We start from the raw sequence: 15,309 nt of genomic DNA on the forward strand, positions 1-15,309 counted from the left end.
GCAATTGAATTAAACCAGTGCTGCTTTGTGTGGGAACACTCTGCAGCACTTTAAACCTGGTTTATATCCATTTAGCTTGCAAATTAACAGGTGCAACCTACGCCGAAGTGAGCCCAGTTTACACAGATGTAAGAGTGTCTGCACACAGCACTGCATGGCTTTAACTCAGGGTACGTCTACCGATCAGGCGGGTAGTGATCGATCTATCAGGGATCGATTTATCGCATCTAGTGTAGACGCGATAAAATCGATCCCCAATTGCTCTGCCATCGACTCCGGAACTCCAGCTTGGCGAGAGGCGGAAGCGGAGTCGACTGGGGAGCGGCAGCTGTCGACACGCCGCCGTCCTCATGGCCAGGTAAATTGACCTAAGATACGCCGACTTCAGCTACACTATTCGCGTAGCTGAAGTTGCGTATCTTAGCTTGACCCCACCCCCCCAGTGTAGACCTAGCCTCAGATGATGCTGTGAGAAATGCGAGACCTTGGAAGCAAGGAAACTTCTATTCTAGTGAGATGTGCCAGATGCCATAGCCACCAGGATTAGTAATAAACTTTTGTATCTGGAAATGGTATCTGTATCTTTGGGAGCTAGGTGTTGTATTCTAGCTCTATTGGTGAGGGCTACCAAACATCCTCCAGGAACCAAAATCAGTGGGGGTTAATTACTGCAAATCTTTGGAGCTGTTCCCTCTCCTCGGAAGTATCACTGACCGGGGGAACTACAGAGACTGGTTCGGACTGGGTTCAAAAGGACCAGGAGACAAAGAGAAAGCTTGTGATGAAAAGGGCCAGCCTGAACTGACTGGGGGTGGGGGGCTCTCTCTGAGCCACAAACTGGCATGAGATTGTAACCAGGAGGGTAACCCCCTGCTGGAAGGGTTTGAAAAACTGGAAACCTCCTAGGGTCTCCCTGTGGAAGATGGGTATCCCCTGGTAAGCAGAGCATGCGTGTAGACTGTCTGTTGTTTTATTCTCTGTTTTCTCTGTAATGCTTTTGTCCTAAAATAAATGTACTGTGCTTTGTGAAAGCTGGGAACCATTGTCATTGTCCCTGGGGGAGAGTGAGCGGCAGCCACTGGACCAAGGTTAGACCTGCTGGAATAAGCACAGTGAATTGCAGGGGCACTGCAAGCCTAAAGTCCCAGTCTGAAGGGAGAGGGACGTGGGTCGCCACCCACAGAGAGGGGATGGCTGGAGGCCTGAGGCCTAACGAGGTGTCCTTGAGCACACCATGGAACCCTGGAACTGGTGCGACTTTGTGTGCAGGCCAGGTCTAAATGGGTGGGCTCCCTCACCAGCCCAGGAAAGAGTAAGTGCTCTGCCTAAGGACAGGGCTACAGTGCCAACTTACATCGGCGCAGCTGCACTGATGCAGCTACGCCACTGTCGCGCTTAGGTTGAAGATGCTCTAAACGGAGGGGAGAGAGCTCTCCCGTCAGCTCCATAACGTCACCTCCAGGAGAGGTGGTAGGTATGTCAGCGAGAGAAGCTCTCCCACCTACACAGCTCTGTCTACATGGAGAGTTACGGTCACTAGAACTACGTTGTTCGGGGGGTGGATTTTTCACACCCCTGAGCGATTTAGCTATAGCCACGTGTGTGGTGTAGATCTGGCCTGTCTGTTTCAGGCCCTCGCCAGAGGGCACAACTCATTATCTCAGCCCTTAGAAAGAGGACACGCCCTTCCCTTAAATCCTTTGCTGGAGATTAGACAGGCAGGTAGCCCTTAGCCTTTTCCTGACTGTTTTACCCAGTCAGACCAGGCCTCCATCAGTCACAGCAGACCGTGTCTCTCTACACGCGTGCACACACAGACACACACACATCATGCTGTTCCTGAACCTGCCCTGCTCACACACTGCCAAGTTTGCCATAGCACGTGCTGGGTGAAGGCAGCCTGGTGTAGTGATTTGAGCCTGGGGCTGGACATCAAGAAATCAGAGTTCTGTTCCCAGCCACTAGTGTGCGCCAGAGAGCAAGACAGGCCAATACTCTAAAGTTTAACACTCCAATCCAGGTGTTTGGATTTGGGATTGTAGTTCCTTTACCACTCAGTTTCTCCATCTGTAAAATGGGGATAGATCTTTGTAAAGCAACTTGAGATCCTCAAGGAAAGATGCTAAATAGAGGCCAAACGTTATCCGCCAGGGAGTATTTATTACAGTTAATTATTATTCTTTGTAGATCACCAACAACGTGCTGGGTGTTTTGCTATCCAGACACTTAGCTAGGGACTAGCATATTCATTTCATATGTGAACTAATCTCTGGGGATGTCAGACATCTCTACATTAGCTCTGATTGAGCTTGCGCCTTAAAAAAAGAAGTACAGCCATGGTAGGGTGAGCGGTGGGAGGGGCTAGCCACTCCGAGTACATACATAGTGTCTTGGACAGGTTTACCCTTGTGGCAGCTCGCCTCTCCTGCCACTTATGCCGCTGCGGCTATTTTTATTGGCCTAGCTTGATCAGAGCTAGCAGGGATATGTCTGTTCAATATCTTCATCAATGATTTGGATAATGGCATAGAGAGTACACTTCTAAAGTGTGCAGACAATACCAAGTTGGGAGGGGTTGCAAGTGCTTTGAAAGAAAATTCAAAATGGTCTGGACAAACTGGAGAAATGGTCTGAAGTGAATAGGATGAAATTCAATAAGGACAAATGCAAAATACTACACTTAGGAGATCAGTTGCACACATACAAAATGGGAAATGACTGCCTAGGAAGGAGTACTGCAGAAGGGATCTGGGGGTCATAGTGGATCACAAGCTAAATATGAGTCAACAATGTAACACTGTTGCAAAAAATCCCAAACATCATTCTGGGATGTATTAGCAGGAGTATTGTAAGCAAGACACGAGAATTAATTCTTCTGCTCTACTCCATGCTGATAACTGGAGTACTGTGTCCAGTTCTGGGTGCCACATTTCAGGAAAGATGTGGACAAATTGGAGAAAATCCAGAGAAGAGAAACAAAAATGATTAAAGGTCTAAAAAACATGACCTATGAGGGAAGATTGAAAAAATTGGGTTTGTTTAGTCTGGAGAAGAGAAGACTGAAGGGAGGACATGATAACCATTTTCAAGTACGTAAAAGGTTATTACAAGGAGGAGGGAGAACTTCTGGGGATAGGACAAGAAGCAGTGGGCTTTAATTGCAGCAAGGGAGGTTTAGGTTGGACATTAGGAAAATCTTCAGTTTCAGGTAGTTAAGCACTAGAACAAATTGCCTAGGGAGGCTGTAGAATCTCTGTCATTGGAGGTTTTTAAGAACAGGTTAGACAAACACCCATCAGAATTGTCTAGCTATTACGTAGTCCTGCCTTGAGTGCAGGGGACTGGACTAGATGACATTCCAATCCTACACTTCTATGGTTCTGAGTTGGAGACTGCACCTTCCAACTCCAGTATAGCCATACCCTGTGTCTGAGCCCAGATCTCTAGTGGGAACAGCTGGGTGTAGGGCAGAGGGAATTCTTAGCTTGTGCTCAACCCCAGACTAAGGTTACTGTCTAAAATCTCAATCCAGCTCCCAATTAAGTAAATGGGAGAGTTTCCCTGGACTTCACTAGGAGTTGATCCAGACACTAAGTCTGAAAGATCTCTGAGATGTGCTGGGAGATCCCAGTATACAACATTCACTTCCATTTCAATAGCTTTATTGGCATGACAAAGGATACCAATGTTACCAAAGGGAACACGCCTAGTGTCTTGATCAAACTCAGCCCTGGTGTAACTCTGTTGCTTCACTGGACTTCCACCTGCCTAAACAAGGGCTGACTTTGTCCCTCCGAACTTGAGACAGGTTTTGCAGCAGTGATGGGGTTCTGTAGACCATTGACCCACCCCCCAAGTCACAGCAAGCACTGATGCTAATGCAGGACTTGTCCCAGCCTGTCCATCTGGTGTGTCTGTCCATGTGTGATTCGGTGGCAGGTTGTGAGGCTGTTTGTGATGTTGCCTGTTGTCCTCCCAAAGTTGGGCACGGTTTTTCTTCCTCGCTTTGGCCATTTCTAAGAGCTCCCCAAAGCATCTTTCATACTTTGTCCAGTGAAGCGGACAATGGTTTCTCTCCATTCCAGTGTCTCTCATCTCATGCTGATTTGCAAGGCTGCCACCTAGCCAACAGAGATGAGCCCAAGTCGCCGAGTTTTATGTAGATTTGGATATATAGCCAAACTTCCCTAAAGTCTGAGGCTCTTCAGATTTTGGTTTCTGGTTCAGCCCCTTATAGCTATGGGTACCAACAGCCAAGTTGTGATTTGAAAGTGATCCAGGCCTGAATCTTTCCAAATTCTGAACATCCACATTTTGCAGCTGGCCCCATCTGTTTAACGGGCCAAACCAAAGCCCCAAATCTGACCCCTCTTAACTTTAGGGAGATTCTGAATCCAGATTCTCACAATGATGCATCTTGGATCCATGTCTTATAGTAAGGTATCTGCTGGAGACAATATTCTGGGTAGGGTCTCAGATCCTGTGGTAATGGGCACAATATACGAATAGACTAGAATAGAGAAACCAGCATTTTGTGTCTTTGCAGCATTCACTCCAGCAGGCAGCGTGTTGTCTTTTTAAGGTGAAGCAAATACTGTTTGTCTTTGACTAGGATCGGTTGTGTCATGGCTCCGTTGTTGAAATATGGGGGATTAGTGCAGGCAAGGCCATGCGGTGGTAACACTGGTTCAATGGTGGTAGTATGGGCATAGACCAGGCTCAGGCTGTTGTCTAGCCTTGTTCTGAGCAGGATTAGGTGATGACCTGATTAAAATACCTTCTCCCTGTCTACACCAGCGCTCCCACTCTTGCTAGCACCAGTGGAACCAAGCTGATGCCAGAGCAAAGGCAGGAGATGGGCTGCGAATGCTGGGGCAGGCGCAGCTTAGTAATAATGGAGTGTCTCCTTATCTGATTGCTGATTTGCATCTGGCAGAGCTTTGGGATGAAAGGAGAATATGAAGCGTTGGCTGAGCTGGTGCCAGAAGATGAGCCTTCATGCATGTGTTGCAATCAGCTGTGGGAATGGTCCTGATTCTACTCCTGTGCTCAGAGAGTTCCTGTGGATACTGGCCTGTGGGTGCAGGTTGTCTGCTGGGATTTTATCCCATTCGTTACAGTCACTGGTAGTTGTTGAGCCTTCAGCATTTGCACCTGTGTATTATGATAGACTAAATGTGTCCAGCAGCTTCTCTGTGGCCTGAAAGAGTCCTGTGGAGCTTTGTCTTGTTGTATTTGTGCAGCCATCTTAGCGGCCAGCAAGGAGGAGGCAGTTTCTGCTATTCTGACTCTTCAAGGGATCTCCAGAAAGGTGGCAGCAGAGAGGGTAGCAGCTGCAGTTCTGGGGGGGGAACATCTGTTTGTCCCCCACTGTCTGCAGTTCCTGTGGAATGACTGTGTTTAACAAGGCCCCGGGTCTTGTGCTTTAACCTTCTCCAACTCTTTCTTCCAGATATTTGGACAGTCCTCATTTATCCCACAGATATTTACACACGGAGAGCAGGTACCGTCCCTCTGACATTTTCCTGTCGCCCCCTGTGGATGTTTTTTCTGTTGCCTTCTATGGATGTCTCCCCCTGGACCCGTTTAATAAAGGCCGTGTGTCTGAGGGTGCAGCAAGTCATAAGTAACTGTATCAGGGAGTGGCCTGTAGGGAGGGGGAGAGAAATGTTGTGGGGGAGAGACACAAGAAATGTCCTAGAGAAGCCTCTGGTGTCAGGACAGGGAGTGAATTCTTTGCTACACTGAAGCCACTAATGCATCTTCAGAGAAAGTCTCTTTGTGTTTCTTGGTCACAACCCTTTAGCCAGTCGTTTGACACGATAAAAACTTCGGGATATGGATTGTCTGGTGCTTGCCTGATCCCAGTGTCCTGGATTTGGCAGAGCCAAAATGACCAGCATTCAAAACTCCAGCATGGATCTTCCCAGCCCAGCTTGCTTTGGAGCTAAGATGGGAGCCAAGCAGCATCCATGAGATTGCATGTGTACTTTGGAATGTATGTCTGTGCATGTGAAAGACGAGACGAGTGTATGTGTGAGAGAGGGAATGGGTGTGCCTGAGTGTAGGTGTGAGAACACCCCAGAGCCTCATCTCCCACGCAACCTTTCTGATCCAGTACCCACTGAGGTCAGTGGGGCTCCAGTGAGGGTTGATCAGACCCCTGGAGATCAGGGAAGGGGGCACTTTGAATAACTCCCAGGAGACATTGGGAAAAGGGTGAGAAAGAGTAGACAGTTGGGCGTGGAGGTAAATTACAGGGGTGGGGCTAAGAGAGAGAGAACTATTATTCTTGCAGTTAGACCAGAACACCTTGTTGACTAATCATTTATCCGTATTTATTGGTATGTTTATTAATTTCAGTCCAGCTCTTATTTCATCTGAACCCCGCCTTAGTTAAAATCTGACATGATTCTCTGCTTGTAGGGCAAGATAATGCCGGCCTGGGATGGGCCCAGGGCATACAGGAAGCAGGGGCAGCTGGCATAGAGCCGGGGTGATGAAATGGGAAGCAGAGAATGGAGCAGCCTTCAGAGAGGTTGCACTGCCTGGTCTCCAGGTCCCCACCTTTTACCTGACTATTCACAGCTATTCATTTAGCCATTGATGGCCCGACTGGGCTGAGTTCTTCACTACAGGGGTACTCAGGGGTGCAGGATCAAACTGATCACTGGATGTGGGACTCCCCCCCCCCCCCGATCCCCAGGGCACATTGGTAGGGACCTCGGCAGGTTTTTGAGCACTGATCAAGGAATTTAATTGTAACCCACCCCTTTCATGCCCCTGCTGAGCCACTCAGGGTGCTGTACAATAATTTGTAATGTGTGGAACTTCCCTGGGACCTTCCACTGAGGATCTCAAATCACTTTGCAGAGGCCAGTGAGTTAAGTCTCACAACACCCCAGCAAGATAGGCAAATAGGTGACTTGTGTCAGGCCAAAAATCCCAGTGAATGGAAGATTTTGGCTTAGAACCTGTCCCCCCGCTGGCTCTGACCACCCCCCCATGCTGCCTTGCTACAGATAAAATTATAAACACCACACCTTGATAAAAACTGCCCTGATAGAGCTATGCACGCGGCAAGACAGGGTTGTTACAGGTAGTAGAGGGGAGGGAGCGGGTTCTGAATAGGAAGGCAGCTGACCCTGCCTCTCTTCCCCTGCAGACAAGGGAGGCAGAGCTGAGCGACCAGTACGAGACAGTGTGTGAATCAGCCTACAGTGAAGCCGAATCAGCTGCTGTGGAGGTGCTAGACCTGCCTCTGCCCAGCTACTTCCGCTCCCGGAGCCACAGCTACCTCCGAGCCATCCAGGCAGGCTGCTCCCAGGAAGAAGACACGGCCTCCATCCGATCCATCTCGCCGCCTCCCGCCAGCAGCATCAGCGGCAGCAGGACGCTCCCCAGCAACAGCAGTAAGTGCCCTGGGGTGGAGGGGTCTGGGGTGGCAGGGAAGCCTTGGCACTGGGACTTGGGATTGGGGAAGCAGGCTCTGAATGAGACGGGAGCTGCAGGGCCAAGAACAGCTATTGTCTGAAATCAGAGACCCTGGGGGCTGACACTCTACTGGAACGTTGCCCCTTTGGGCAGCACAAAGTTAGCTATTTGGGGCTGCGTTAAAATGGATACGGAGCTTTCGGGTCTGGGGTCAGTTACTTTAATGCTGCTGGGTGTGCTAGGTACAGCCCAGATGTTCTTGTCTGGTGCAGCTGAGCTGTCTACATCGACAGGTGTCCAGACAGCGATGTGGCCTTACCCACCTAACAGAGCCTTTGCTGTGACAGCCAGACTTGCTGAGTTTGCCTCATGCTCTGTACACCAGCTGGGAATTGAACTGGGGCCATAGGAAGCAGCTGTTCCGTGTGAGGCTCTGGCTGAGCCAGTAGCAGCTGTACTAAGCCAGGGACCGCAGGGAAATTGCCTGCCATTGACAGAGGTTGTGGAGCCCATTGATACAGGAGCTGAAGTTAGAGATGTTCCAAGCGCTGCTGATAACTGGGGACGCTTGTACCTGAGCTTCATGGATGACCCCCATTTTGCAGACCATCGGACTCTGAAACCAGAGAGAGGGGTCCATTCCCTAATATGTCTTGGTATATGGATCAAGTTGGGATACACTAGCTAGCCAGTTAAATCCTTCATCATCCTTATCTCCCTCCTCCTCCTCTCTCCCGTGTGCCCGACTGTCATTCATGGAGCCAGCTTGGTGCTCAGAGCATTCACCTTGAGAACTAAGAGTGTGAGAGTGATTTTGCCCTGGGCGTCTGTTTTCCCAAGGGGATGAGATCTCAGCTGGTCTCATGGCTACAAGGAACTGGCATTTAAACAAGATGCAGAAGCATGTGGATAATGGAGGGGGTGGAGGTTAGAAGGTTTGACCCCCATTTCCTGGGTGATAAAGGAACAGAGGTGGCATTTGTTACTAACTTGGTAACTCCTGTGGGGTCTCCCCATAGGAGCTCTGTGTGAGTCACACTTGGGGCTCTGTTAAAGTGTTTCCTGTGAATATGGTGCTAGTGAAAGGTGAAAGAGTGACAGCCCTGCAGACAGGCCCCGTATTCATCCATCAACAGATCGGGCAGCAGCAATGAAAGCGTCCCTCACGTTACTCCACCAATGGGCCCCAGCTATGATCCCTGAAGGACCATCTTTAGTGATGGCGGGAAGCTCAGCTTCCATGGTCCATTCAAGCCAGGGCATTCCTGACAAGGGGGCCCATTGGCACTAATTGGAGATGAGGATGGCTTTTGTGGTGTGGACACTTACCCACGATGCCCTGGCCTGAGATTAATTGACCTTCTTTTACAAAGGCCATTAGAGAGCCCTGCAAAACTCATTGGTTCCACTTCACAGGGAGATGGTGGGAACAGCAGGTTTTGAATCACCTGCCTTTGCACCCTCTGAGTCTCACTCTGAATTTCAAGCCAAACAAGCCCTGGAACCTCCGAGTGCAGCTTTGAATTCCTATGCAGAGACATGAACCAGTCCGCGTTTGCTGGGCTCAGGGCCTTGAAGTTGGCAGGCCTGGGCAGGGTTTGCAACACAACCCAAACTAATGTAACTGGCAGAGTCCCTGTAATATGAAGTCTTTAAATCATTATTTGAGGATTTCAGTGACTCAGACAGAAGTCAGGGATCTATTGCGGGAGTGGGTGGGTGAGGTTCTGTGGCCAGCAATGTGCTGAAGGTCAGACTAGAACTAGATGATCATATTGGTCCCTTCTGGCCTTGAATTCTATGAGTCTAGTAGACTAAATGCAGGCAAACTTCCCAGTTTGTTGTGAACATTTTGCATATCTCAGGCTGTGGGGAGCTGGCAGAGTGAAGAAGCAGGTGAAAGATTAGAGGAAGAGAGGTGGATGTGGCTGGTGATAGCTTAGGCCCAGATCAATGGAAGTTAGGGCCTTATGTACCTTTGAGGCTTGTTAGTCCTCTTTCAAAGTCACTTTAACCACCAGACAGCAGGGAATTTATCTATTGGCTGAACAGGCACCAGTTCCTTCATGTCTGTGGTGTACTTTGCCTATAGACATCCTACATACTCAGTGTTATTTTATATATTATCCAGTAATGATGGGCTGGAACCAAAGCCCCAGATCCAAACATCCCTGAATTTGGGGTCAGATGGGAGCCAGATCTAACTCCAAACTTCAAGGCAACAATGAAGCAACCCAAACTTCAGACTCCCAATGCCCTGCGAATTTGGCTCCTCATCGTCACTTAGCAAATAATACGTTCAGATCCAGATTCCCCTGCTCATCTTTACTGCTCTTGGATGCAGCATTATTGGTTCCAGACAGACCCGTCTCTATGAGTATATTTGGTGTAAATCAGGAGTAGGTCCATTACCCTGGCATAAGTGAGAGATCTGACATACTTCTGATCTGGGATGTGATTAGCAAAAGGCAATTCTCAGGTATTCCAGGAAGATTGTAATAATAATGGTTCTGTTGTCGGGCAGTCCACAGGAGGTGACTGATGCTCAGACTGTGCTGCACTTGGATGGCAATTTTCCTCCCAAAGGGCTTGGTATATTTTACATACAGGAATGGCCTCACTTATCACTGAAAGGCAGCCACCTCTGAGGTGAGACCCAGCAGCTGTTAACACTGCACAGCAACTCTTTGGGACAATTTAGGACAGGAAGTGAAGAATACTGAAACCAATAATGCAGGGCAAGAAGTGAGGAACATTCTAGGCAGTTGAAAACACAGTGGGAATTTAGGTAGGTGGAATGCTATGAGCCAAGTTGGAATTGGGCCAGATCAGCGGGAAGCACAGTCTTGCAAAAAGTGTAATGGCATGTTTAATGATTACGAGTGCTCTTTGATTCTGGGGTGATGGGCCCCCTACCAAGGTGAGGTGGAAGTGACCAGGGCATCAGTTTTACATCTCATCCAAAAGGCAGCCTGCCTGTCAGTCAGTCCCGCCAGCACCACGCTGGGGAATGATGATTCATTCAGTACTGACTCTGTGGGAAGGATGCTTATTGCATGACAGACCACCAGCTGCTAGGTATAGCTAGGAGGTCTCCCATTCCGATTGTAACTGATCTTGACGCTTTTAGCTTATGACGAGCACTCCTCAAGGCAGCGTGGCCACAGAGATAGGCTGTAGCTACACCTGTGTGTGTACCAATGTCAAGTTTTAGTTTGCAAGGGGGTTGAGGGTGGTAGGGGTTAGTTTGGTACCTTTATCTCAACTTCCTTCGGAACACCCAAAAGTGTGTGTATATCTTTAAATCCCTTGACGCGATGGCATCTCAGTTGTGTCTCTCAGCTGTTCCTGGGTAACTGGAGAGTACAGTCGGTTTGGGTCTGAATGGTTCCTTTGGCCCCCCACCCCCATCCCCCAGCACACTTGCTGTTGTCATTCTCCATTGCCTTGCAAAGCTCATGGTGCGTCACGATGTTTGGGATGGCAGACAGCGGCGTAGTCTGCAGACGGAAGCTCCGGATTTTGTGGCTTTTCAGTTTCTAGATTTGGCTTGTCGCTTTGGCAGTGGGAAATAGCAACAGCCACTGCTTGGCCTTGCAGAAAGGAGAGAGTGGGCTGTGCTGGGATGCTAGTTCCGATCCTCCCGAGTGGTGGCCACAGCACATGCTCTGGGCATGCAAGGAAGAGTTTTGAGAACCCAGGATAGGGAATGAAATTCCTAGATGCTAACAGCACCTGACAGCAGGATCAGGAGCCTGAAATAACCAGAGGGCCTACCACTGGCACTTGGGCCGTGGTAATCCCCGAGGCCTGCAGTCATGCCAGCCAGGGTCCTGTAGCATGCAGGAGCACCCAGAAGATTGCAATATTGCCAGGAACCTACAGCAGTGCTGGAACCATGCAGGAGCATACAGTAATTCCAGCCCCGGGATCCTGCAGTAACACTAAGAACAGCCAGCAATGCCAGACCCCTCCATTAACATATGCCAAACTATGGTAACACAGAGAGCCAGCAACAATCCCTTCTGCTAATGAGGAACTTGAAGGGCAGCCTAGTAACATTGGTGATGGGCGAGGCCCACTAGCCCAGGGAGACACGCGCATCAACCCTTTCCTGCTTCTCTTCTTCTTCGCTTGTCTATCACTCCGCAGCTGCATGCAACACTTCCCCTAGCAAGTAATGACACAGTCCCTGGAAGAGATAACAGGGATGGGGGGATAGAGGGAGGGGGGGATAAACAGAGGAAGGTTATGGGGCTGCTTGACTTCCCACGCCGCATGCTCCCCTTCCAGGCCCTGCACATCTCCAGTCCTGCCTGCACCCCTCCCCCAGCCCTGCTTGTCTCTGCATCCGCTCTTCTGATTGCTCCCCTTTCATTATCGCCTTCTCAGCTTCCCACCTTCTCTCATGCCCCCCCTGTATGCCCAGAGCTTGCCGCTCCCTGTGAGCCCAGCCTGCTGCCTCTCCTCCTTCAAACCCGTCAACACCCATCTCCTCCCCCAGAGCGAGCCTGACGCTGGTCTCAGCACTGCGGTATATCAGGACTAACTCCACTGACATCTGTGGGGCATTACAGCAGTGCTTCCCAGTGGTAGGGTTTGCACTGGGTCCCCTGGATTAATTGGCTTTGTTTCTATGTCTGCTGGCAGAGGCACCTAGAGCCTTGCACAGGCAGGGGCGGCTCTATGTTTTTTGCTGCCCCAAGCACGGCAGTCAGGCGGCTTTCGGCGGCGCCCCTGTGGACGGTCCGCTGGTCACGTCGAGGTGGCATGCCTGCGGGAGGACCTCCCATAGGCGTGCCGCTGAAGGCAGCCACACTGCCGCCCTCACAGCGACCGGCAGGCCGCCCCCCGCAGCTTGCTGCCCCAGGCGCGAGCTTGCTGTGCTGCTGCCTGGAGCCGCCGCTGTGGACAGGTTCCTCTTAACCTGGTTGTATCGATCTAAATCAGTGCCTAAAACTAGCGTGTAGGATTCAGAGTCAGGCACAGTGTCTACGTCATGCTGAGCCAGCCTTACCTGTCATCTGTGTACACTGCTGGGCTGAGTTAGACTGTTTGAGTGAGCCTAAATCTCCTCTCACTTGGGCCAGTGTGACACTGATTTGAGTCCAGGAATGGTCCTGCTTTGCATCAGTGTAGGTGGGAGGAGAAGCAGGCCTCCTGCCTGTATGGATGTGCTGTGAAGTGTTGTGCACATCAGCAGAGCTGTATCAGGGATGGCTATGAAGACGCCCATGCACTCAAACCTCTGGCTCGAGGCCCTTGGTTCTGTGATTCGGGGTGATTTGGGAAAGAGGGAGATCAGGGAATATAAGTGATGTGGGGGAACCAAGCTTTAAAATTAAACAGCATCACTGAGACTCAGGCCCCAGCTGATTAAAGCCTGCGTGCCCTCCCTCCTTCCTGATTTCATGGAGTACTCGCAGCTTTCCAGCAGTTGGGTAGGTGTGTGCATGGGTGTGTGTGTGTGTGTGTTGGGGGTGAGGTTTGGCAGCCATCACACCTTTGATCAGCCCTACCACTCCCCCTCCTCCTGCAAATGCATGTGTCAGTTGCACATTACATGGCAATTAGCTCACATTTCACAGCTAGCAAAACAGAGGATGAGCTGCCCTTGATCTAGCCTCAAACAGAGTCTCTGTGCCTTGCAAAGCGTGAGCCGAACAAAGCCCTGGTGAAAGCTATTCAGCTAATTGCGACAGGCATTCTGGAGCCTTTGCTGTAACAAAGGGCTCCCTCTCATCCCCCGCCCTAGTTCCCTCTCATTAGAAGCAAAGCTGGGCAACTGCATGCCCAATATTTTCCTCTGCTGAACAGCAGAGAGAGCCATGTTCAGAGAGGGCTGCCGAATGTTTCTGTCCGGGGGGCGGAGGAAGATTTTCTTTGACAGTTACCTGACAAGGTGAGATCCCAGCTCCACGAACTCCATCTCCTCATCAAACACCTGAAACAGCACAAAGACCATGGACAAAGGGAACTTCCCACCTGCCCACTCTCAGAACTCCCAGCCCTGTGACAAAAAGGAAACACACATGCCTTCAGCCGTCCTGCCACAGGAGTAAAAGCCACCGACGGACTATGGCAAATACACCTACTGAGAGTAATTAAACCTGCTTTTGCCAGGCCTTCTGGGTTACAGCTTGAAAGCCTAGCCAAAAGGAGGGGTCTCCTAGAATAAAAGTGAGGTAATTCTATTTATGGCAACATCATTTGGTGGGAATAATGTCCTGGCTTGGTCCATGAAGGTAGACTCCCGACTGGCGGGAAACCCTGGCATCATGAACTTTTCCAGTATAGCCCATCCTGGTGTCCGTAAATCGTCCTCTGTGGTCCACCAGAGCCTGCGTGCTAACGGAGTAGTGCCCTTTGTGGTGTATGTGCTCCTTGAGAAGGGCAAGTGATAGGCACCTGACAACAATGGGCCTGGCACAGCTTGGAAACCCCATTCTCTCAAAACCAGCAGTTACTTCAAGGATATTGATTATACCAGTCACCTCTGGGTAAATCACATGCCTGAATGCCTCCAAAACCTCCGCCACCACTTTACCCACAGTCGACTTTCCAGCACCTAACTGGTTAGCAATGGATCTGTAGCAGTTTAGGGTAATCAGCTTCCAGAGATTGTTATAGCAACACGCTTCTGAATGGGCCAGGCAACCCTCATGCGTGTGTCATGACGCTGGGGGCTCTGAGCAAGCTCTCATAAAGCTCCAGAAACGTAGCTTTCTTCATGTGAAAGTTCCTTCCTGGACCCACTGCTGGTCATCCCAGGTCCACATGAAGATGTGATCCCATCCGTCTGTGCTTGGGACCCTGCTCCAGAGGCACTGGGCTATGTAGGGGCCTGCTAAGCATCCAGGAGGTGACAGGAGGCAGAATTAAGGGATCTTCCCTTCCTGGCCTGTCTGGGTGTATAATGGGGTCCCCTCATCCCTTGCATTTGAGGAATCAAAACTGAAAAGCAGCTGTACTGAGCAAACTCATCAGAGAGCACAGTTCAGAGGCTGTAGGCGAAAGACTGAACCGCAGGAGCAGAGACCATAGCAGCCCCATTACTACTCATGTATCAACCAGAGCTGACCCAGGCCAGCCTTCAAAAGGAGAAATTATTTTTCCCTTCAGATTTTCTTCTTCTTGTTGACCTAGATTTCACGTTCCAGAAATAGCTTTCTCTGGCATACCAGCAGAAAGGGATTAGGTTTTGTGTGTGTGTGAGAGAGAGAGAGAGAGAGCAATTTATGTTCCATGCTGTGTGTGTATAAGGGACACAGAGAGATCTGTATGTTCCATGCTGTGTGTGTAGGAGAATGGGATCTATGTGTATTTTTATGTATATTTTTTCTCTCTCGTGCCCTTTCCCTACTATGGTGGAAACTAGGCTAGCAATAACTGTGCTCTAGACACTCCCTTTCCCCAGGAAGTCAATAGCATTGTTCTGTTCCATAGTTAAAATGGCGTTTTCAGCCATCAACAAAAAAAACTCTGTCCCCCCGGGTCAGTGAAACCAAGTTCGAAATGCACTTTGCTATCACGGTTTCAGCCTTAGCGTGGCCAGGACCTCTATTTGGGAATGTTTCCTCCTTGGTGCTCTGTGTATGTGTGGGTGTTTCTGGGACCCCAGCATCCTGGCTGGTACATGGCCTGGAGTAGTAGGGGGAAAAATGTGTATCTTACACAGAATCCTCTGCAAATGGTAACAAGTTGCAGACAACAGGGGACGCTGCATTGCACCCCCGGGCACAGACAGTATCAGTGCAATATGCACGGTAGCTGCCCACAGAAGGGGCACACGCATGGAAAAGTGGTTGTGGCCACAACATCCAGGCCAGCACTGCATGTTTGCCCCAGCAGTGTGTGCATTGCAGACAGGATGGA

The 15,309-nt window shown here is 50.0% G+C and overlaps 1 protein-coding gene across 2 annotated transcripts in view; it reads left to right on the forward strand.

Moving 5' to 3' along the window:
- Window positions 1-15,309, forward strand: part of DLGAP4 (DLG associated protein 4) — a 104,067-nt gene that overhangs the window by 18,808 nt on the left and 69,950 nt on the right. Inside the window, exons 4-5 of one of the 2 annotated variants that reach the window (XM_054045336.1) lie at window positions 5,453-5,503; window positions 7,166-7,412. In XM_054045336.1, the coding sequence (XP_053901311.1) occupies window positions 5,453-5,503; window positions 7,166-7,412 (298 nt within the window). The remainder of the gene's footprint in view (window positions 1-5,452; window positions 5,504-7,165; window positions 7,413-15,309) is intronic. The other variant, XM_054045337.1, reaches the window with a different exon arrangement.

Source organism: Malaclemys terrapin, chromosome 12 (assembly GCF_027887155.1).
Source record: "Malaclemys terrapin pileata isolate rMalTer1 chromosome 12, rMalTer1.hap1, whole genome shotgun sequence".
Lineage (NCBI taxonomy): Eukaryota > Metazoa > Chordata > Testudines > Emydidae > Malaclemys > Malaclemys terrapin.